Below are 24,696 nucleotides of genomic sequence, written 5' to 3'. Positions count from 1 at the left end.
TTTGAGAATTTTGTTTCTGCTTGTTTTGGATTTTTTTCCTTCTCTTACTAAATAATTTGATATTTTGGGTTTTGAGATGTAAGAAGCCTGTGTTATTTCTTGTATAGACTGAGATTGGTTTGGAACAGCAGATTCTAGCTAATCTGTTTATGTGGGCACTGTTGATTAAGCAGGATGGTGGTTCTGTATCAGCAGGGAAACACCTCTTTTCTTGGCTTCTTTGATGCAGCTCCCCCTCTCTCTCAGTTTCTCATGGCCACAGGACTTTTTCAAAGTAGTAAGGCCCAGCTGCATTCATTTTTTCAAAAAAGTGTGTTTTTTTGGTCACACTATTTTTTCAGTCTGCAATTTAGCAACTGCATTCAGAAGCCCTGTTGGTTTAGCCGAACCCAGAGTTTAAAGGAACATGAGAATAATTACTCACTGGCAGCTTTGGTGCATGACCATAAGAATTTCTTTCTTGCATGTATTACTCATGATAATGTTGTTAGTACCTATGCTAGTTTGTCCTCCTAATGGGAGGAGTCTCAAAAAAAGGAGAATTGGTCAGTGCAACATAATTGGCTTTGTGCCTTCAACTCACTTCAGCTAACCACAATGTTCTTCCCAGTCTAACAATACATTTTTATGTTCAAAAATGCTGAACAGTGATTTCTCACTAGCAGCTGTTTCCTGATCATCTACAAGAACCAGCAGATTCCTATGAACTTGGGTAGCTTGATATGTATTCTGTAACTGTTCAAAATGAAGAAATTTAATTTTTTTCCTTTAAGATATGAAAGAATGCAAATGAATTTATCTCATGATCATCTTTTTTTAACAAAGACTGTCACTGAAGCTCTTCAGTATAAGAAGCACCTCTGCATGCTTCTGGTACCTGCTATTTCTGTGCTTTGGGCAGCCTGCCACTGCCATTAATAGAAAACTGGATGTCATTTTCCTACAGGGCTTTAGCTGCACCATAAATTGTGGGATTATGACAAAATCCTCTGGCCACTGTAATGCAGAAGGTCAGATCAGATGATGATAATGGTCCAGTTTGGCCTCAAAAGTCATTGACTCCAACTGGAGGTCAGATGTCTAAACCTCCTTTGGCATTCATCCTGTCTGTCACAGCTCTTACAAACCAGAACTGCCTGGGTCTTTCTGTAATGGAGACTAGGCAAACTTCACTGCTTAGAAAATTTGGTATCTGAGTACTGAAGTTCTTGCTCCACTCTGTTTTTTCAGCAGCTTACCTCAATTAATGGACTGGTCCCGAATACATAAATGAGCCAATTTTTATTCTGTTTTTAATCAGAAACTGTCAAAAGACATAGCCAAATCCCATTTCTGGAAGCCCTTTTAAACAAGGATATGTTTTTAGCATTTACCTCATTCCTGAGGTATCTAAGGGAACATCCTTCTTTTTGTCCTCTTCTGACATTAAATAAATTCTTCCCATAGGGAAATATAGAAGTCAGCTCCTTAACTCTCAACAGCATAATTGTTTCAGGTAGGTTTTTGGACCCATAGAGCCCATGCCATTTTTATGCAAAAAGAAAGATATAGGCAAGGGGCTGCAAATAGTTCACCTGACCTTGTTAGAGTAACCCAGTCATGTGAGCTATTAGGACTTTGAGTTTGCCAGTGGCAGGAAAGATGGAAACTCCTTCCGCAGAACTCTGAGGCTACTGATTACCCTTTAAATGTTCCACGTGAGGCATGGGCTGGGAGGCGTGGCAGGCATGGAGAAGTTTGTCCTTGTGGTCACCTGTCACTGCTGGTACCGTGCTTGTGGCAGTGGCAGAGAAGAGGAGGTGCTGGTTGAGTGCACCTAAGGGCAGGGATTCTTCAGGCATGTGTAGCACAGAAAGAGATGTGCAGCCTAGTGTGGGTTTAATTCCTTTGAGACAGAGCTGTGTGAGCCAAGCCAGAAAAGGACAGGGCTTGACAGACTGAGGCTATGCCTGAGTGTCTCCAAACAGTAACTGATCCTACGGCAGGAGCTTCCTAGGTGCTCCTGAGGATGTGGAAAGATAAAATATGTTCTTGTAGTGGCAAACACATTCCTCTCTGAAACAAAGGTGATGTACAGCTAAGCAATATAATCACTTCAGACTAGTGCCTGTTGTGGAAACTTGTAGCTCTGTTTGGATTTTGCTACAAATCCTGTCATGGCACACTTAGAGCTATTTATCCTGTTGTGATTGCTTTGATACCGGAACACAGACTTCAGATATTCATGTCAAGGACTCTTGACTTGAGTCCCTTTTTTTCTTTTCAAACCCATAGCTCTACAGTTGCTTCAGCTTTTGCATCCTCAAAACACATCACTTCTCCATCAATATATGGGTATATCTCAAAGTATCATTGCTAAGTTTAAATGCTATGGGGAGCAATGTGGAAAAGCCTGAACGTAAATTCATGGTACAGTAAATTTCCCTGGTAGGAGTATGCAAAGAAGTAGGAAAAGATCAGTAGGAGTAGTTATTATCCTTGCATCTGTAAGTTACATCTTGCCTTCTGAGAAGTGTCAGCTTAATTGAAGCTCTGTCAAGGAAGGAGGTTTTATGTCCCCTAAACAGATAGGAATCCATCTCTGTTACAAATAAAATAGTTATAATATTTACTCTTTCCAATTCAGTGGAAAGTCTGAGCCTTTTCTTATAGACTTTGAGGGAAAAGAAGGTCATTTTTATGCATCTCTTGTACTTGGCATTTTACTTCCGTTAATGTACATAAAATGTGATTCTTAATTTTGTCATTTTTATAACAGGCTATCTTCAAACCACAAGTGAAATACTTAAATGATTCGTGGGTGGAAGGAAGTTTTGACAGAAGGAAAGATGGTTGCATTTTAATGTGTGTTTGCAAAGGGGGATGAAACTAAGAAAATGTGAATGTATTTGTTCTGCCACTTCCTTCCTTTTCAGATTGTATTTCTGAAAGCGGAATCGGATGCAATTCTAAACGGAGAACGTGTTTGCCAGCTCCATGTCCTAACACAAGTAACATCAGCCTGTGGAATATCCTGAGGAATAACATAGGAAAGGATCTCTCCAAAGTGGCCATGCCTGTTGAGCTAAACGAGCCGCTGAACACCCTGCAGCGCCTCTGCGAGGAGCTGGAGTACAGCGAGCTCCTGGATAAGGCGGCGCACACGCCAAACCCCTTCGAGCGCATGGTAAATACCTGATCCAAACACTCAGGAACATAAAGCAGAATTAGAATAGAGTAAGCAGAAAAGCAGTGCTGAAGAAGTGAAGATGTTCTAGGCCATTGTTTTGTTTCTCTCAGCTGAGAGGCAAACTCTCCAAATGTCTGTACATACTCACATAGCCACTATTTTTGACTCTTCTGTTCCATTTCTGTTGCTTTTTCAGAAAGTCTCTCTCTCCTTGAGTACCTTGCTGTACTGCAAGTTTAAACAAAAAAGGAGCTTAGTTCTGTTTTGCAGCTCTTGCTCTCTAATATTAAAAATTTACAGCAAAAAGGGAGGAGGGGATTGAATTTAGTTCCCTCTCAAAGATGAAAGCTGCAATACATCTTTTTCAAGGGTGTCTGATGTGGTTACACATTTCTTCATAGAGATGCTGGATCTTCCAGCCCTACATGACTCTGATATCTTTGTATTAACTAAATGAGCTCCATGTTTTTTATTAATTGGTTTTCTGAAGTTTTTGTGTTTATCCAAAATGTTCAGGATCTCAAAACCAGGCTGTATGCTGCATGTTGGGTACAATAATGATGTCATCCTCTTCCAGTGCAGAGCCCTGAATTCTGCTTTTGGCAAAAGAACAAGAGAGAAATGCATTGGTTGTTCTGCTTCCAGGTGTACAAGAGCTACTTAATATGCAAGCCCATATATAAAGGATTAGAATAATCCTCCCTAAATTCTCTTAAATGGGAGATACAGATTTTCTCCTAAACTGAATTAAGCCTTTTCAACTCAATGTATCTTATCTCAAAATGAGGTTATTAATGAGAGTAGGTAGTCGTGTCAAAAATACTGCTTGAAAAGTCTCTTTCCTCATTCTGACACTTTCAAGGGTTACAATTTAGGGCATATTCCCAGGCTGTGGTCATTCACAGGGGGTTTCAGTCCATAGCTTTTTTATTCTCTTGAGAACATATGCTAAAAGGAAAAGGAAATGAGCAGTAGTTCTTCCAAAGGGAGGGAAAAGAAGCCTTATCCCTCCTCCCCACACCCAAGCATCTGGAAATTACCTCAGACTGGTGTACTCTTTGCCTTTGAGAAATTCCTGAAGTGAAATTTAATGCTAGCTATTGCATAGTAATTGCAATAGCTCATAAAAGAGCCTATCCTCAGTGGGTTTGTTTTCTGAAACTGTGAAAAGAGAGTATCTACACTTTCACAAGATGAGGAAAAGGGAATGAAAAGAGGAAAAAAATGTGTTACAAAAAAGACTTGAATCAAACAACCCTGAATTCTAATTTCTCATGTTATGTTTGAGTTGACAGCAAAAATTTGGAAGTGAAAAATTTGGAACTGTGTGTCAGTCATGATCAACAGTTTCATGATTAGGTAATAGCACCCAGCAGATAAAAAACAATTTAAATCAAATAGCTTAGAAACAGCAAAGTTGGCGAAAAATCATCCAATACTTCCTGTGCTATGTTTATGAAAAGGATAGTTGGTACATTTATGGAGTCACAGATGTAACTATAAAAACCAGTTATTATATGAAATTTAACAGTTACTTTTAAGGTTACTTCTCTGAGCTGTGTTGCAGAATGCTAAACTGCTTCAAACACTTTTCAGAAATGCTGTTTTCAATTGATGAAATTTGCAGTATCTGACCCTAACAATTCTGTCCCTGACCTATTGAATGACTGAAAATTGAATAATCCTCTAATGTCTGAACTTGGGTTTTAGCTCACAGGAGGCGTGCATGTTTGTAGCCTGCAAATGAAGGGAAAAATGTAGAATCAGGATAAAGCTTGCTTTTATTTGTTTTGTGTCTGTTGTCAATGAATTAATCTAAGTCTCAAATATGTACTTCCCAGGTGTACATAGCTGCCTTTGCAGTCTCTGCCTATGCATCCAGTTACTACCGAGCTGGCAGTAAGCCATTTAATCCTGTGCTTGGAGAAACCTACGAATGCATCCGTGAAGATAAGGGTTTCCAGTTCTTTGCAGAACAGGTATTGTGTGCTGCAGCCCTTAGAATTGCTACTCGATACACTGCTGAAGTCTAAATGTGTGGCTGGAATTCTCAAGAATTACTGGCAAAATACAAGATTACTCTACATTACCTGAGCCCAGCAAAACCCAAGGGACTTAGCTGAATTATAAACAAAGGGAATTGTTTTTTGAGGAAAGTCTGCTAAGTCTGGCGTGGAACATCACAACCAGCAGCTGACACTGGAGGAGCAAAGGCTGGCAGGCTGCCTGCTCCAGTAACAACATAACTTGGTTAAGTAGAATGCAATTCCCCATGCTGAAATCTGATCACAACTGCAACAAAAGTTTACATTCTTGTCATTTTCTTTTGTGTGTGATCTTTAAAAATACCATATCTTCAGCTGTTTAATGTCTTCTTTTATAACAAATGTATCCCTCAATCAACCAGAAGTATTTCCAATGGCACCATGACTCTTTCTGCTTCCTGTTGAAATCCTTAGCAGGCTGAGCCTTTCGAATTTGCTGCCACAGCTGAGCAGGTGAAGGATGTATACAGCACATCATGGTCTGAGTGTTTATGAAGATAATGCCCCAGTAGGAGAATGATTATTAAGTATGGGTCAAAAATACTAAATATAAACCAGCCAAGCTACCAAAATTGCTAAACTTGAAGTGTATGTTAAAAAGAGATAAAACTCAAATACCTGGTGCCTGGCAGCAAAGTAAGAATGACTGAAAGCTGTCCTATTCTGTCTAGAGATAACAAAAAAAATACAAAAAGTGCAAGTGGGCAAAGGTGTGCAACCTAGAAATTTGATCAGAGAAAGACTTCTAAGAGGCCTCCTTTAGGGAATGAAAAGTGCTTTTGAGCGCCTGTGATGGTACAACATTTTGCACATTATGTTTTAGAATTGACAAAAAGGAATGTTATGTGATCTACCCTTAGTCTCAGGAAATGTCACAGGCAAGAGTAAAAATTAGGAGGGGAAAAAAAAGCCAACAGAAAGTAATGCAGTCAAAGCAAGAATCAAATTTAAAGTTCATGTACTTGGTTCATCACTGTGCTACTTGAGTACTAAAATTATGTGTGTAGAGCACTGCAAGTACCGGCACAGCATCAAATTTGAGTAACAAAGTGGTGAGTAAAAGTTAGTGCTCAGTTTAATGTTACACTGAATTAAAGGAAGATATTGTCACTTGAATATTGGGCAAACCAGTACAAAGGCTAGTTTTTATAAAGAGGAATTTTACTACATGAGCAGGCTTGTGCTATGAACAACTGTTGCTCTAATACGAGAAATAAATGAGGTGAGTTTAGAGAGGTAAAGTTACTGTAAGAATATGGGGTGGAGAAATATTAGGAAGAGAGGGCAGTATGGGAAGAAAGAAATTTAATGCAGCTTGCAAGCATTAAATATCAGGAACAGAAGCATTTTGATGCTTACTCCAGATGCCTTGTTAATGCAGGCAGAATGTAATTCATGGGATAGGCTGACAAAATATACAAAAGTAACAAAGATTCCATTTTATCACTAGAGGAAGTTTAGAATAACTCCTGTTAGCACCATGACCTTACTCTGGAATTATAACAGTTTAAGTGAGAGCTAAATTTAACCCATGTATTATAGTGACATCTGGGGTTAATCTGGGTACAGTATGTAAGAAAGAGAGAGAGAGTGTGTTGCTCTTGCTGAATTAGGCCATAGCTGAAAGTAATTAGTACCTTTTTTTTTTTTTTTTTTAACCAAGTAGAGGATGTTCAATAAGTAACTGGATGCCTGTGGGGAAAAATGCTTAGTAAGAGATTTGTGAAATGAGTAATAAAAAACCCAAAAAAAGTAAAAGTCGATTAACTTTTTTGAGTTGATTTTTCATAGTGGAAAAATAGCAATTTGACTTGAAAATAAAGCTGCCCAAGGAACAGCAGGCATGACACATCTTAAGAGCTGGTCCTGGTCAGTTGTTAGCTGTGTTCACCCAGAAGGGAGAATTCAGGTTGAGGAGGAGGGGCTGCTTTCACTTTGTGCTTTTTTTTATTTGCTGTTGCATTTTAATAGTCTGAATTGTTTATTTGCTCACAGTCCTTGCTTTGTTAGTTTGGTGGTTGCCCTAATTTCTGCACGTCCTGCCAAAGCTGATGAAATGCAGTGCCTGTGGTTAGAGTTTCACCTAGAAACACCTGGGTGTCACTGCTGCAGTAGTAGGGACTGCTGGATGGAATTTCCTGGCTTGATTTCTTCACCCCTGGCCCACTTGGAGATGCTGATCACTATCTCCTCCTTCATACTCAGGGTTTTGTGGTTATTCACTGTACAGAAGCTTTTGGCCCTTTGTTGTGTTTTTGGTTTTTTTAATATTTGTTGTCTGTGCACTCAAAGTGTGGTTATTGTTAATCTTTTGTTAATGTTAAGAGGTCTTAAGGGTAAATTTAATTATCACCTTAGAGACGATGTACAAAGTATATATCTAGATTTTCACTCGAACAAAATATCGGGCCTTTTAAAATAAATGTTTCCCATTTCTTTCAAGGTTTCTTAGGTCTGAGAACCTTTATTAATCTCACTGCCTCCCCCTTCAGGACACAACTGCAAAGTGAAAACTATTGTTCAAATTGTAAATGCATATGGGAATGAAGGAGAAAAAACAAAAGAAGCCAAACCAAAATGACTGTTCAAGTGTTCATATGTTAATCTTTTGTCCCCCTCTCTTTTCATGTCTTGCTCTTAGGTCAGTCACCACCCACCTATTTCTGCATGCCATGCTGAATCTGTGAATTTTGCTTTTTGGCAAGGTAACTCTTCAGTCTATCATTTACTTTTACAGTGTTCATAATGTTTTCATTGTATGTCTAACACAAAATATCCATAAATTAGGAAAAGTTGAAATTCCTTGCTTAAATTTTATTAGAATGGTTTTATGAAATGAGCCTATACTTACTTGCATGCTTCTTACTTGGATCTTCTGCTATTATAAGAATTCTCAAGAGATTTTTTGCTTTGTTTAGATTTTTTTCATGTAACATTAATTTATTATTATTTTCATGTACGAATATCTGCTGTTCTTTAAAATCAGGTTTGTTTGGGGAGGGGATGTTGTTCTTTAGTAAAGAATTGCATGTCAAGCTCTTTATAAAACAAACAAGCTCGAAGACAGCATGAAAACACTACAAGTTAAATCCTGAACCTTGGCAAATCTTGTAAACCTGTTCTGCAAGTAATTTTCAAAAATGAGCTTAACAGCAAGGGTAAATACATTTACCTTCTCTTTCTCTGCTGGCATTATTACAGTATGTAAGATTTTGTGCTATTTGACTACTGTTTTTTTTCAAAAGATGTGTGTTGGAGCTTGGTTTGCTGTGTACTGCTAGTGAAGGTGTCAGCCAGTAACAGTACCTGTGTGATTAGATAATTTTGGAGTGTACACAGAACATAACCAAGCCTTTTAACTCACTTAAAATCCTTCACCCAGGGGTTTGTCAAATCACAATGTGGCCATATTGTAATATTTTTTTTCCTGATTGGCTCTGCTGACTTGATTATAGTTATTACAGATGGAGCCATACTGAACAGATATTGAAAGCCATTAGTCTGGGCTTTATTATTCTGTGTAATTCTTTGCTGTGTAAACAAATACAGGGACACAAGAATCCTTTTGTTCATAGCCCAAAAGCTAAGATGACAAAAAATGTATTCAGTAACTTGAACACTGTATAAATAAGATCAGATAGCAGCCTGTCTTAATAAAAATAGATGAGACTGATTTAATAGATTTTGACAATTGCTATCAATATTTTAACACTTCCATTTAGAGAATGAAGTTCTTCTAATGAGAGCTGAGAATCTGATTAATGTGAGAGTCTGAGATTTGGTCTTGAAGGGCACAGGACATTCAATCAGGGTGCAGCAGGGCTTGGGGATTTTTGTTTGCTTTGTTTTTAAAGATGGCTGGCTGAACTTATGGGAGAGCTAGACAGTGATTTTTTTTCCATTGTAAAGGCAATTTTTAAATGCTGTGACCTCTTGTAATGAGGCTATATTAACTTATGTTGAAAGATTAACACCAATTTAATCATAAAGGTAGCTTGTCAGTGAGCTGAGTTCTTTCTGTGTACAAAGACCTTTCCACTTACTGTGTCACCTTCTCGGCCCAAAAGGAGACAGCAGCATTGCCAGGGTAGTGCTGTCATCCCACCAGGCACTGACCTTAGCTCATGCGTTCCATCACCAAGAAATCTCCCGATCACATCTTGTGAACTGAAGACTGGGCTCTGACAGGGACCAATAGTTTGGAAATAGCTTTCCACGACTTATGAAGCTGGCTCTGCTTTTGCAGAGGAGTGTCAACACATGAGCAGTGAAAATGAAGGAAGTTTCAGCTATTCCAGCATCTGTGCATTAATTAGTGTGAGCATAGCTTTGAAATAACACTTTGCTTTTTCTCTTCTGTCCTAAAATTATTGCGTGATCAAGTTGCACCCCGGCTCTCAAAATGTTTCCCACATGCTGATCTCTGTGGAACAGCTTTGCCATTTATGAGTATAGAATTTGGCACAATCTGGTGATGCATTTTAACTGTTAAACTTGGTAGAGTGCACCTTTGCCCTTTCTCTTCCATCCCTGTGCAGAAGAGAGAAAGCCAGGACAGAATTTGCCTCAACAACATCACACTGGAAGTAGCTTTGGAGCACTTGCGCAGTGTAGGACTCACAAGAGAATCGCTGTCACTGAAGATGCTGACCCAGCACCAGTCTCCAAAACCAAAAAACCCAAAAGGTCCTTTTCTCACATGACAAGAAAAGTAACTTCTTTGTGTGCAGAATTCTGCCCTATGTCCTGTTCTAGTTCTTGCAATGGTAGGCAGCTCAGTGTGGCTCGCTCCTCACTTGCACACGCATGCTCAGGAGATACCTGAGTAATTTCTTAGTTGTGGTTTGAGCATCCATCTCACAACCAGTGTAAGATTTCCCCCCCCCCCCAGAATTGCACAGGAAATGGTTTTTTGTTTTCCTTCTGTTAGAGCTAGCAACTTTTTGAGACTAGAGTTGAAGTTTCCCCTCTTTTTCAGGCTGGGCAGGGAATGGAGTTCCTAGAGTCTAAAATAGGAAGGGTTCTATTCCCTTGAGCTCTGAAGTTACTATGAAAGTTACTGCCTGATTATCCAGCCCAGTTTAACTGTACATGCATTTTGCCATGCTCTTCTCTGTTTCTTTCTCTTCCAGGTGCTTTTGCTCAATCAATTTGGCTGAACTTGCATTGAGTTTTCTTATCTTTTCTATATTTTTGAAGAAAAGGCATGAGACTTGGACAAGTCTTTCTGTAATGCAAACAAGATTTCAAAAGGCCAGTTAAACTTACAGAGGGAGTTGGACTAAAACCCTCTGCCATTTTGTGCCCTTTGAAACCTTCTTTAGCCTCTTGACTCTGGATGCTCTTGTTGTATTTTTGTATTTGAAATTCTGCTTCTGTGTTTGAAAATGTCTGCATTCATTCACTAGCAACTGAACTGCAGACAAGTATATGCTGCCTATAGCTTATTCAAATTTCTTTATTTTGAAAAAGTTGTTGAGAGGACTGTTAAACATCTCTTACTTTGCCATTTAAATAACCAATATTATGATGAAAATCAAACAAAGCAAACAGCAGCAACACCAAACCCACCAACATGTATTTGAAGGTCCCACAAGATTCTTTGGACGCTTCTGTTGCACTTTATTTTGAATTTCTTGAAAATAAAGTAGAGCCCAGGCACAGCCTGATTCACCTACCTGTGACTAAACCTGTCTTTTTTTACTTCTTGTTCCAGATGTCAGATGGAAAAACAAATTCTGGGGGAAGTCCATGGAGATTGTTCCAGTTGGCACAACACACGTAACCCTTCCAGCGTAAGTGCTGCTGTTGGGCACTGCTTTCATGCACAGGCACAGATGCTTGCACACACTGAAGCCACGTTCATTCAGAGCACAGCGAGCTCTGCTCTGCCCTTTGGAAGGACTGGTGGCTTTGAATTCATTTAAAGAGAAAAGGGGAGGAAGAAAGACCCCACCAAACCAAAACCAGAAGCATAAATCAGAAGCACTGACTCTTTCAGTAGTTATGACAAACAATGAAAAAAAAAAAACCCTTTACTTCTGTGTACCTTGAAAAAAGAAAAGTATTTTTCTTTTTGAAAGTATGGAAAGGTATTTTCATACTTCAGTTGAATTTCAACCTTAATGCATTTTAAACTCACAGGGAAAAACTGTAGAGCAAAGGAAGCTATGAATTCTTTTGCTTGAGTATGAGTTTGGGGGAAGAGGTGGTGGTGTTCCTGTGTTTTTAACAATATTTGTAGGGACCTGACACCATGGGGTGCTCTGGCCTGTAGGCAAGGCCAACAACCATCATCACTGCAGAAATAATGACTGTAAGTGATAAGTAGAACCAGTTACATATCTGGTATTCATTATCCAAGGAAGCAGCCACTGTAGTGAAGTGTTGAGTATAGTTAGTTTGTTTCCTTTTGTTTTTTTAAATAAAAATCTGCAGCATTTCAATGCTGGCTTGTCAGAGTGCCCATTATTGATGAGCAATTAAAATCCCTTAAAATTTGGCATATATCCATCATGTTTGCAGAACCAGAGGTCTAAAGGTTGAGTATTGTTCCAATTAAATCTGTTTTCCAGTGAGAGAGTACCAAATTAATTAGTCTGCCATCTTGCCATATGAAAACAAAACAAAACAAAACAAAAAAAAACCAAACAAAAAAACCCAAAAAACCCCCAAAAAAAAAAAAAAAAAAAAAAACAAACAAAAAAACCCAAACAAAAAAAACCCAAAAAAACCCAAAAAAACCCCCCCCCAAAAAAAAACAAAAAAAAAAAAACCCAAATAATTCAAGAAAACAAAAAAAAACCCACCAAACCCAACCAACCAACCAAAAAAAAAAAAAACCAAACAAAAAAACCCAAAAAACCCCCAAAAAAACAAAACAAAAAAAAAAAAAACCCAAAGAATTCAAGAACCTAGCACTCAAGTCAAGCATGCCTTTTTTTTTTTCCAAGTGGATAAAATTGTAGTCTAGTAAGATAGTATCCAAAAGGTAACGTATTAAACCATGTTATGTTCATAGCACCTGCCCTAAGCTTTGAAATGAAAGGATGTGAATTAGTGCTCAGAGCCAAAATGTTAATTAATATGTTAATTAATATGTTAGGGCCTATGATGGGCTGATGAACTGGGAAGCAATCTGATTCATATGTGATCTCCATGTGTTGGTTTGTATCCCCGTGTATTTGATACAGAATTGGGTACAAAAAGGGTGCCAAGGCTATAGGGAAAAATTAAGCATTATTATTAAGGTTCATTTTGAAACAAATAGATTTTTTTAGCATTTATGGTAACGTGACATGCATAGGTAAGGGCAGAAAAACAATTTACTGTGGGATGAATTGGCTGCATATCTGCAAGTCTGTACAAACTGTCCTTGTGTGTGCCCTTAGAAAGCAGCAAGTGAAAGCAAGTGATTAGGGGGAGGTAGGGAAAGATTCCAGTAACTTCACAGGATGTGTGTGAGGCACTTGCTGTGGGGAAACTGGTGCTTTGTAAGTTTATATTTCACCTTACCTCTAGTGAGTTTGCCATCCATACCCAGAATAAATTTATGTCTTCATGAGACTTTCCTTTCATGAGACTTTCCTCTTCATGAGACTCTCCTTTCCTTGATGCTTTATAAAGCTGTTTTGTAAGAACATCTGCTTCTTTCATAAAAGGTAAAAGGTTGTATTCCCTATTGGTATTTGTTTATCTCTCCATGTCTGCTGTTTCCCAGTGTGCAATAGCATCTTGAACTGCCTGGTGAGAACTTGTGCTCTTGCCTAAAGCTCACGTATTAGGCTCAGCCTTGAGAGTTTGAGCCAAGCTTATTCCTCTCAGTACATGTTTGGATCACTCTGGTGGCCAATGTTCTTGTGTTTTCCATTGTCACTGTGTTACATACAAGCTTGGAATGGGCATCTCAGACTGTAGAAGGTACCAGAGTGATTACTTCTGGAAACTTAAAACTGGTTAAAAGGACAAGTAAATTGAGAGACAACTGAATTCAAGAGCAAAGTATATAGCAGAAGTGAAAAGGATTTTCTGGGAGGTGGGATTGTTGTCATAGGGTTTGTTTTTGAGAAGGTTTGGAACAAGAAGATGAAGCATTCTAGTTTAAAAAAAAAAGGTTTATTTGGTTTTTCTAATCAAGTTGTCTGCAAATGCTCAAGATTGAGCTCACTTGAACATTGCTTGACAATTTTCTTGTATGTATTTTTCCTTACAGTTTTAAAGACCATTTTGCATGGAACAAGGTGACATCCTGCATCCATAATATTTTAAGTGGGCAAAGATGGATTGAACACTATGGAGAGATTATCATAAAAAATCTTAATGATGACACGTGCCACTGCAAACTGACTTTCATAAAGGTAACCACAGCAATGTTGCCTTTTCTAACAGGCACAGCAGTGGGAGGATGCTCCCTGCTGAAGCTCAGTACTTCTGCTTACAAGCTGTAATTACCTGTGATTCCTTGAAAACTCCAACTTTGAAGGAACTGCCACTCACTAGACAAAAAAGGAGAGGCAACAGCTTTCTTGAGTGATTCTGCTGGAAATGGAGGAATTATGGGGAAAGGAACATCATGGAAAACCTACTCTGGGCGTGATGAGAGACATAGGCACACGGTGGCTGCTGAGGACCAGTGCTTATATAGGCTGTTTCTCCTGATGCTCTTTTCTAGCCCTTTGCAGGTACTCAGAAGAGTTTAAGTAAGAGGTTGGGGTGTTACTCAAAGCTTTTGCTTCAGTACAAGTACAATATGTATGGCTTCTTCAGGAATTGTCCTTATAACTGAAATTAAATTCAGTTTTTGGCAATAGATGACTTCGTAGTAAATGAAAATCAATGAAAATGTAAAGCAATGCTGAAATTTTTAACCTGAGAAATACTTTTATAAATCATCCTAAGAGACTTACCTTGACCTGCATTTTCTGTATCTGAGTGATGGAGAAAGGCTCTGCTTGACATAGAACAGACCATACAGATAGAAAGAATACAGTACTTCAGTGTACCTATGCAGCATGGCATGCTCCCCAGCAAGTTTGGGGATTTTTATTTGTTTCCCTGAACACTTTGTGCTTTCTAATAAGCATTAGGATGATTTATTTTTTTTTCCAAACACTTACTTGAAAGTATTTTAATGTATTTTCAGAGCTGCACGGGATGTTTAAAGTTCAAATATTTGAAGACTGAGAGCCTGCAAATCTCATGCCTTTGATATTGTAAAGTGTTTAAAGTGGAGATTAACATATGAGTTCTTTCTCTTCCTCTTCTGCAAATCTGGAAGATAACCAAGTCAGGACTCAGAGTCAACTGTCCTTGGGCAAAATTCAGGGTCAGCTGCCCCTAAAAAGTCAAACAAATAAATACAATTCTCAGTGTTAGTACTTTAAGAAGCTGGCATACTAATAGGTTTGTATTTTAATGGTACTAACAGCAGTTGTTTGCATTTGGTGTTGTGATGCACACCTAAATGAACAGTTCTCATTGCTCTACAGCCTGGTGCTACTGGCATGGCAAAATGGCCTGCACCCTGCACTTGAGCTCTTATGCACCTTCTTTCCTCTTGTTCCTTTTAATTCTAGGCAAAGTACTGGAATCCAAATGCACATGAGATTGAAGGCAGTGTCGTGGATAAATCTGGGAAAGTTGTGCATCGACTCTTTGGGAAGTGGCATGAAAGTTTATACTGTGGGACATCTTCATCTTCAAACTGCATATGGAGAGCAAGTTAGTGATCAGAATGACTCATGTACACAAACAGATCTTCTTCAGTATAAGCTTACTGTTTTCATATCTTTACTAGGCCCCCAACTTCCTGTCATTTTTTTGTAGAATATTAGATTTTTGTCAAGCATTTAAAAGCTAGATCAGAAGAATATATAATTTAAATAATATGAGAACTTAATCCCGTGGCTTCCTGAATTTTCTCCATTCTCCCTCATTTTTATATTTGGGTATGAAGTGAGTATTGAGGACTCTAGCAGGAAGAGGAAAAAAAACAAGGAATAAACTCTTACTGCTTGTGCAGAGAAATGTTGTTTATTTCAAGTATTGAATACTCGAGGATAGCCCACAAAGCTCAATTCTTTGTAATGTAATGACAGTGATAGCTGAATTTCTCCCAGGCTTGTGGGGTTTTGTCTACTGTGTTTTGAAAAAACATTATCATAATAGCATGGCCTTCATCACAGTTGTGCTGAGATTCAGCTGAGGGAACAGAAATCTGTTTTGTTGCAGTGCAATTATCAAAGGGGATGTTCTCTTTTGTCACATTATTAAAAACCTCGTGTTCCCCCAGAATTGACACTGTGGATCAGGCATAAACAAATGACTGGAGGGAGTTTGAAATTTTCTTTCTCAATATAATAGCATTTTAATTGAAATTCTGAATGTACTAATTTCTTCTGTAGATCCAATGCCTAAAGATTTTGAACAGTGGTATGGATTTACACAATTTGCACTGGAGTTAAATGAACTGGACCCACAAACTAGGTCATTACTCCCATCCACTGATACACGTTTTAGACCAGACCAAAGGTAAGAAGCTTTAACTGAAATATTTTCCTTAAATAGTTCTTAATCTTCTGTACACTCAATTTACCCTGAACTCAGACTATTTTCTGTGGATAACTGCAGTGTGTTTCTATTTTTACATTAATGTGCATCTGAAACAGACATTGTAATCACTTATTGAGAGATGGTCTAGTTGTTATGGAAGTGTGTCCTAAAATTGCCTCTTGGGTGCTTCTAGATAACTGCCTTTCCAAGGATGTTAAAACTTCAGTGCTTCAGGTGCTTCAAATACATACAGTATTTGAATAGCCAAACACTGAGACACTTGAAACTTCTTTCTGCAGTGAAATTTTTACTTTTGCAAATTTACAAGTAGAAGAATCTAATGTAACTGTGACTCTGAGCTTGTTACAAGAGTCAGTTTTCCTTAAGTGCTTTTTCATAGTGCAGTTGTCTGCAGAGGTAGCTGTTTACCTTTCAAACACTGTGAAATACCTGCTGGAAAGATTAGATTCTTCTGGGGGCAGAAGACCAATTGTCTCATATCACTGCTGCTGCAGGTTTCTAGAAGAAGGGAATATTGAAGGAGCTGAAATGCAAAAGCAGAGGATCGAGCAGCTACAGCGAGAACGACGGAAGGTGCTAGAAGAAAACAATCTAGATCATCAGCCTAGATTTTTCAGGTACTAGATAATAATTAGCATATACTATCATTTATTGAAATTCTTATTATGGATCTGATTCTAAATTGCCATGTGACAGGCTCCAGCTTTTTCCAGGGTTCCCCTATATACTTTGGGTTTGTACTTTGGTGATGAAGAATACTCCCAACTTGGTTAAAAGTCACAGTTACGTATTAGTTTTTTATTAGTGCATCCCTGAATTTTATTTTTTTTTTGCCTTGATGGTAATTGATATTTGGTCTACATTTGAATTTGCCTGAGTGAATGTAGCACCTTTGATTCTTTGAAGCAAGCTGAAGTAGCTGGATTTAGGTCAATTACCTCTGCTGAAGTTCTGCTGAATTCAGTGGGATTGGCTGGTGTGGAAGTGTGCAAAGTTGGAGCCTTTCGCTTACAGGGCTATTTTTGAACATGTTTCCCCTATTTTATGGAGAGAGAATCATCGTTCTGAGGGCACTTTATTTCTTCCTCCTGTTGTAAATCAGTTAAACAGGACACTTCAGGCATTGAAAGACAAAAAGGAATGCTGGCGAGGTCTTTTGCCCTCCAGCTTCTCTGTCCTCCTGCAGTGAAAGAGTTGGAGCCAAGATGAATGTTGTAATGGCCTATTAGCAGATCTGGGATCCTATTTTTTCTGGATTTATCTATACTGTACTTCTGAGGAACCCTGGAATGTTTTAAATAGGTGCAAAAGGGAATGGCTTAAACTACTACATCTCTGACAAGCTGGTGAGCTAACCCATCACCTGCCAATCACACCTACTAAAGGGAAGGAGGATAGAGGCAAAGTCTCATACTTTGTGATTGCAAATTCACAATGAGAATTGTGAATAAGAATGAGGATTTGAATCCTTACAATGAGGATTTGAAAGTTGAGATTTATCCTGTAGATTTAAATGGTGGAATATAGAATTTAATTATTATATAGCAAAAGTATTAGAGCAGATAGGAGTTAATGCATTTGGCTCTTCAATAGTGAAGTTGTCTGGTGAACATGAGATTGAGGTGCCTCTCCATGGCCCAGTGCAGACACACCCATTCAGCTCTCCAAGCTGCAATGAGCTGCACTGCTCCTGGTTCCTGGGCTGCATTTGGTATCTGTGCATGGTGCTGCACTGCATTACACAGCATATGGATGGGAAATATCAGCTTACCTTTGTTTAATCTTTGATAGGAAATCCAGTGATGACTCCTGGGTGAGCAATGGAACCTACATGGACCTTAGAAAAGAACCTGGTTTTTCCAAACTGGACAATCCTGTCCTCTGGTGAAAGAGGAGCTAAGTGAAGATATTCTGTGCTGTATTCTTGGATCTGATTTAAAAGACATATATATAAAATGTAACTATATATCTATACATAAACACATATATATACACACACACATACAGAATGTGTGGTGTGAGCATATGTGCAAATGTGCATATCTCCAGAATCATGCTTAATTTAGAATCTGATAATTCATTTGTTTCCTTTACTCAACTGTTGCGGTGATTGTTTGAATGTATAAATATCCTAACTTCCTTTTATAAAATATTTAATAAATAGTACTGAATGTTAACAGATGGAAAAGAGAGGAGCTTTTACACTACTTTTTCTATGTGTAATAATGTCAGTTCTGAGTTAAATTATGCCTTACTGATTTGCATTGGAGACAGTACCATCAGCATCTCCTAGCTGTGCTGAGGAAGAGTGCAAGCCTTAGTAACTCAAACTGTAGGTGGGCTTCCACAGTGCAACGAGGAGTTCAGCTGTCTCTGGGCTGGTATAAATTGCTAAAACAGGTTATCAGCTGGTGCTGGAATCTGACTATGATCTTTTGCTGTCTGCAGGAAAGATTTAAGTAAGCTTTTGATTCTATTAACTCTCTTCTTAGCGTTATGGAAAAGGTAGTTCTGAGCTTACGTCGGTGGTTCTACTGCCTTTTACATAAACTGTACCTGGTTAAATGTAGTGCTAGAAAGTCAGGAATCGCCAAAATTTTCCACTGGGAAAAATTTTCGCTTCAAATTTATAGCCGCCAACAGGGCAAGAAGAGATCATTTGTATATACTCCTTGAGCACTGACTAGATGAAGAAGCTCTCTCTTTTTCCAGTAAGTGAAATCTTATACAGAGCACGAAATCCTGTGCTTCCATAGCTTCATTTGTTTTTATTCACTTAAAAATTGCAACAGTAAGACTTTTTAAAAAGTAAGCAAACTTGATTATTTTAAGCTAGAAATTTTTTCCTAGTATTTTGATATTTTCTACCTCTTAAGAAATAATGTATTTAAAATCTTATATTTAAAAAATTACCATCTGCCTTATGGAGAAGTGTATGGAGTCTTTGATCTTCCTCTGTTTGTTTGTTAAGTTCAGATAAATATTTAAACATCTTGCACTAAATCAGTTGCATCCCTTTCCTGTAATTTTATATGTATGGTTCAATTTGTGAAGCTACTAAACCATAGGTCAGAAATTCAACAGGAAGCAAATGCAGAAGAAGCCTCACTTTTGAATGAAGATTATAGAGATGGGCAGTATTGTTGGTTTTTTTCCATCAAATCACAATGCCATAGTCATGAACAGACTAATTTGCATTCCCACATATCTGCAACCCAAGGCTGATCCATGGTTCTTCAAATCTGCTCCGTGTGTCTGCAACTCTCTGGCAGCAATGCAGTTTTCTATGTGATAGATCTGCATCCTGTCAGCACATCCTTTTCTTTTCTTTACCTGCCACTGTAAAGACACAAAACAAGCCCAAATGCTGGCATGTTAAATTGGCTTATGACTGGAACAACTGGACATGGTATGGATAAAATAGACTCCTAGAAGGACAGACTAATAGCTTAGAAAAGCTTGCACTTTACTGCAATTGTGCTGCATTGTTCTAGAGAAAATCTATTAAAAATGGATCTATGTATTATATGTAACATGAAGGAAATACTATGAAGGTTTTAAATTTTAAACATAATCTGTAGTGTCAGATTACATGTATATTTGAACTTTGCTTTCTATTACCTTGAAGCCTCATTGTTTCAGAGGCAGATGAATGCTTTTTTACAATTTTTCATTTTGCCCAGGATCTCTCCCTCGCCATCATTTCCATAATTTATTACCAAAGAAGTTAGCATAATTATATCTAATTAATATGTCCTTGAAAAACTTGACTACTGTGTCAGCAGCTTTAAAGAAGGCAAGGTTCACACTTGTATGAAGACAAAATCTGGGTTTTGATTCCAAAGGAAGTCTTAAACTTTGGGGGCTGTTTGGCTTTTCAAGAAAAATGAGGTTCTCTTCATGCCTTGTTCCCTTCCTGTCTTTTATCCTTGTAGTAACTGTCAAAACCTGGCACAGAGATGAGTTGATAATTGCAATTATCCTTGCTGTTGGTAATTGCAATTTATACTAAAATTAAGGTTCATTTAAAACCAAAAGAAGGTAGAGGAAATAAAAGCTTTTAAGAAAAGTAGCAAAATTTGTGGAGGCTGCATTAAGCTTGCTCATTGTCATATTTGGCAGCTACTGTGATACTGCCTGATCTAATTGCTGGGTTTGTATATTCTGTGTGTGGAGGGGATTCCCCCACACAGGTATTTAACAAAACAAGTCTCATATGGGATATTTGAGTCATGATTTTTGAGAAATCAGACTGGCAGTGCCAAGTCTGATTTCTCTTAACACTTCAAACGTTCCGAAATACATGGGATGAATGACAAGAAGGATTGGGGTGAGCAGTGCCTTATATAAAAACTTCTTCATCAAGATTTCTGTATCAAGAAAGTAAACTCCAGAATTTTAGCACTGTCTCCATAAAAATTCCTGAGAATAATCCAGGGCATTTCTTAAATGCATGACGCAAAATCATTGAACAAGTAATTGCTCCTTTTGTAAATCTATAATACACACCTCCACACACAATGTAACCAGTTGTGAATGATCCTCTGACCCCACATTTCCAACTGCAGTATAGTTTTCCCTGCTTACTTTTGTATAAAACAATTGGGTTTAGTTGTTAAACTTCTGTTAACTGTATATTAAGAAGTGGAAGAAGTTTGTCTTGATGTTAGTTCTGTGTATTTCTGCATGTAAATATATTCAACATTCACAAAGTTAATATATTCTATAAAGTTATTCTTGGTAAAATATGAAATTTTGGTAATTTTCTTCCCCAAAACTTCAGCTGTGTTAATGAGTACAAAAATTATATTAGCTTTCTGCAGTACAACTAAGGCAACTGTTATTCTTAATAACTGACACTGAGGGTCTTTTTACTCACTTTATTTCTACCCTGAATGATAAAAAAGAATGCATCAGGCAACTTAACTGCTTCCTTTCACACACAGCTGTGTTCCCCAAGGTGTGTAGCTCAATGGACCAGTCTTAAAATTTCCTGACCCTTGCCTGCTGTTATGGCTCTCTTATTTCATGACATTATAAACACTCTTTAATATGATTTTGGAGGCCAGTTTGAGAAGCACTTGTGCAGCTCTGCCTTTCTTTGTGTGTCTCTTAATAAAGTAAAACCCTCACTATAAACTTCCATCAAGGTGATGGAGCAGCTCAGGCCTTTGGGTCTTGAAGCCCTGCTTCATTTTTCAAGTTGTTAAGCATGGAAAGAAAAAAAAAAATTCCAGGGAAACACAGGAACAGAAACCCACAGCTCTACTTTCAGATTTGCAGGCTTGATGGTTAGTTTCTGATTTTGTGTAAATTTGTGATCACAAAACAGCATCGCTTGTTCAGGAGGCAATTCTGGGTAGTGTAAAGTACCCTTTAGACCAAGTAGAACTAGAATTCACCATTAATCACTGCATTCCTTTCTGGATCTCTGTTCTCTGAGATATGTCTGATGTGATAGTTTGCCAGCACTAAACTACTTCTTTTAGGCATTCTTTGAAGTACAGATCCAGTAGTCTGTACTTAGGTTCTTTATGCAGAGCTTGGAAAGTCAGATGCCTGGAAGAAGGACAAAAACCAGCCCAAATTTTGATAAGGAAACATCCTAGAGATCTGTTCTTACACCAACCAGGGTTTTTTTTAAAGGACTGGAAACAGGATTACTGCTTTCTTTTAAAATCTGGCCTCTGAAGGACATAATACTTGCAAACACATTCACCTGTATTACCTGGCAGCTTAGTGTTGAGTCCAGATCATAGGACAAAAAAACACCAATTCACAGGACCAGAAATTAGGGCCCAGCCAGGGACAGCTTTCATGTTGCACTATGGTCCAGTACTGGTCTCAAACCAAACAACTCCCCTCCAAAAACCCAACCTAACAAAGACCTCACCCCTTTCCATGCCCCTCACTTTACCTCAGCTGTTTACAGTCCTGCTTACAGGTTTTCTATGTGGTCCCTTATTCACTGTCCTATTTTTCTCTTTATTAAAAAACCTGATGAAAAGGAAAACATACCAAGTGTCCATACCAACAAATGATAAATCATACCTAGAGGCTGCAGTTAAATTCTTTTCCCCATAAACTCCTCCTGTATCTTTTCTTTGATTGTGAATAAGACTTTCTTATGCTCTGGAGTCAGACCTGGTAAGGGTAGTGTGCTATGGAAATATGCAGCTGTATCTGCTCAGCAGATCCTAATTACAAATGTCCTTGCATCTGTTTTTGTGTAAATCCCTTGTGTTGTGTCTCCAAACGACCAGCTTGGCAGAGCAGGAAACTTCCAGCATATCTTGCTTTGTTCAGTATGGCTTCTTTTTTGTGTGCAACTGATGCAGAGGGGGCAAGCTGAAGAGGAGTGCAAAACTTGGTTCATGGTGCATAGAGAGAAGGATGACATCCAACTTGTCCACATACCTGAATACATCTTGCAAGGGCTAGAATAAGATGGTGCTATTCAAAGGAGTGACATTAAAATGACAGGTTTTTTTGGTTGAGTGTGTTTTCATTCATGAATTATTCCTACAATAAATAAAATTCACAGTATTCAATAACTCATCCTTTCTATTCTCTAGCTACTGGTGGGTGCAACTTACTCCAGCAGCTGTGGGCTTATAAGAATTGCACATTATCTGGCTTACCTTTTAAAACTTAGTAAATGCTGTAACCTACCACCAAATGTATTACTGTACTGCTCAGTTCTTAGATACTGTTCTTGCTGCAGCTTTTTGAAAGCAATACGAGAAATTTTCCGCATAAGTAGTTGCCATCTATTAAAGAATTATTTTAAATGGTTCATTTTTTTAAGACATAAATTGTGGATTTGGTGTTTTAATGTGTAAAACAAAACTGTATTAAAGCTTATGAGAATGTTTGGGATGCTGATCCACAAGAGGTGATGATGTCCATCAGCTCCACACATTGGAGTTGGTTGGCATCCCTGAGATCTGAAAGACTTTGTGGTAACAGTATTTTCCTAGTTCCAGATTTGGAAAACCATCCCACATGTATCAGATATTACATAAATAATGCTGCTAAGTGCTGAATTTGTTTTTTGTTTTCATAGGGCATTATTGATTTCAGATTGAGGAAAGGTATCTTATGTATTAGAATTATTGCTGACTTTCGGATGTTTGAGAAGTCTCTGTAGTCAGGACTATCCCTGTTTTCTGCTTCACTCCAAAAATTTGTAATAACATTGGAGTACCTTGATGCACAACTTGATTTATTATTTTTGTCTCTGTAACCAATTTAGTTGGATGTTAATAAATCATACTTGCAAAAGGTCACAGAGCACCCTGACTTTTTCCCAGGGGTCGTAAGCATCTTTCTTCAAAGGTTGTTAGTGGCAGCTGAAACAAATCTCACTGCTGTAGTGATCTGTGCTTTTTACACTTTGCAGAATGGCAAGTAGGAAAGAGCTTCCATCTGCTAGAACCCTTATTTATCACTCTAACAATCTGTCTGTTAGCTGTGCAATGTTCCAGTTGTACTGCTCTGCACAGCTCTGCTGCACAGCTAACGTGCCAGACACTGGGGCAGGAAAAGGGGTAAGCTGATGGAATCCATTTACAGCTGGAAGTTTATTCTTAAAAGGAGTTTTTAGCATACAGATGTGCAGCATAAATATTATGCTTTAGTATGAGTTTAGAAACCACAAAATAAATGTTTTCCATAAAACAACTTTTAAAAACAAGGAAACATGGTATTTATGGGTAAAATAAATAACTGGAAAGGAAGGATATCAGTGTGGTGGTTTTTCCCTTAGAGATGGTGATTTAGGACAGTGCTGCCAATCAGACCTCAACAATGTCTCACAGTCCCACCATATGTGTGTAAGATGCAATAGGGACAGACTAGGATCTTGAAAAATGTGGGAGTACAGTGAGTGTAACTCCTGACCAATGTGAAATTCCTGACTGCAGGTCTGCAGCACTTTGCAGCCTCAGTGTCTACAAAGATTTGGTGGGAGGGAGCATGGAGCTTTCAGGAAGAGCTGGGAAAACTGGATCTATACATTTGTTATCATGCAAAATATCCTCCACTGTTGAACATGGCAAAATCAGGATAGGGGCCAGAAAGAAAAATAGTCTTTAAAGTGGGCCAGAATCAGCTCCTGTTTTTTTGAAATCTAGCCATTTTGGTTCTGTTGGGTTAAGAACTTTGGAACTTTCTCATTGTGTCAGGGGGAATTACTCCATTGCTGATTTATTTCATAGAGATCTGATATTGTTTAATTGGTATCTGAAATAACTAGCATTTAGTTCAAGTTGCTGGGAAAGTTCTGGTTTATAGAAGCAGTAGTATTTTTTTTCATAATTGTAAAAGGGAGAGGAAGGTTGCAAGGGATGCTCATTATTGGTGCCCCACTCATGAGCACCCAGGGCAGCAGGAATTTCTCTTACAGAGAAATGGATATGGAGTGAATTTCTCATGACCACCCCTCAAGCTAATGCCATGCCAAGTGCCCACAGTGCTACCCAGACAAAACAGGCTCTTCTCTACAGAACTGCAAGATCAACTTGGCTTGTGTAGAACTTGCATCCAATTTGTGTTTAAGCTCAGTTGTCTTTTCATTTACAATAATCTCTATTTAAAACTCATTTTGCTTACTGCAAAATGATTCAAACCTTCATAAGATGAGGAAAAATAATGACAGCTGAGCAAAGCTTGCTCTACATAGTAACCAACACATCTTGGCTTTTTTGTTGTTGTTTTTTTATGCCTCTATAAATTATGTATTATATATATAATACATAATTATATGCTCCTTATATTCCTTTCATGTTGCAGAAGTTGCTCTCTGTGCTTGGTTTATTGGTTTTTAATTTAGATCTCTCTGTTTTATGCAAAAGAATTTGTAGGGCTATTATCTGTTTTTAAATGGGGTTAAAAGCTGGCCAGAATCCA

General features: G+C 38.1%; 1 protein-coding gene across 1 annotated transcript in view; it reads left to right on the top strand.

Moving 5' to 3' along the window:
* The window catches only part of OSBPL3 (oxysterol binding protein like 3), an 87,236-nt gene extending 62,970 nt beyond the window's left edge, over positions 1-24,266 (top strand). Inside the window, exons 16-24 of the mRNA XM_041411544.1 lie at positions 2,916-3,166; positions 5,011-5,148; positions 7,856-7,919; positions 10,931-11,009; positions 13,427-13,571; positions 14,790-14,934; positions 15,618-15,744; positions 16,281-16,403; positions 17,578-24,266. Of these exons, the coding sequence (XP_041267478.1) occupies positions 2,916-3,166; positions 5,011-5,148; positions 7,856-7,919; positions 10,931-11,009; positions 13,427-13,571; positions 14,790-14,934; positions 15,618-15,744; positions 16,281-16,403; positions 17,578-17,674 (1,169 nt within the window). The 3' untranslated portion in view covers positions 17,675-24,266. The remainder of the gene's footprint in view (positions 1-2,915; positions 3,167-5,010; positions 5,149-7,855; positions 7,920-10,930; positions 11,010-13,426; positions 13,572-14,789; positions 14,935-15,617; positions 15,745-16,280; positions 16,404-17,577) is intronic.
* The last annotated feature ends 430 nt before the right edge of the window (positions 24,267-24,696 follow it).

The sequence above is a fragment of the Onychostruthus taczanowskii genome, unplaced genomic scaffold, assembly GCF_017590055.1.
Source record: "Onychostruthus taczanowskii isolate IOZ18803 unplaced genomic scaffold, ASM1759005v1 scaffold36, whole genome shotgun sequence".
Taxonomy (NCBI): domain Eukaryota; kingdom Metazoa; phylum Chordata; class Aves; order Passeriformes; family Passeridae; genus Onychostruthus; species Onychostruthus taczanowskii.
The sequence above is the reverse complement of the archived record's forward strand: the minus strand, read 5'-3'. Positions and strand labels throughout refer to the sequence as shown.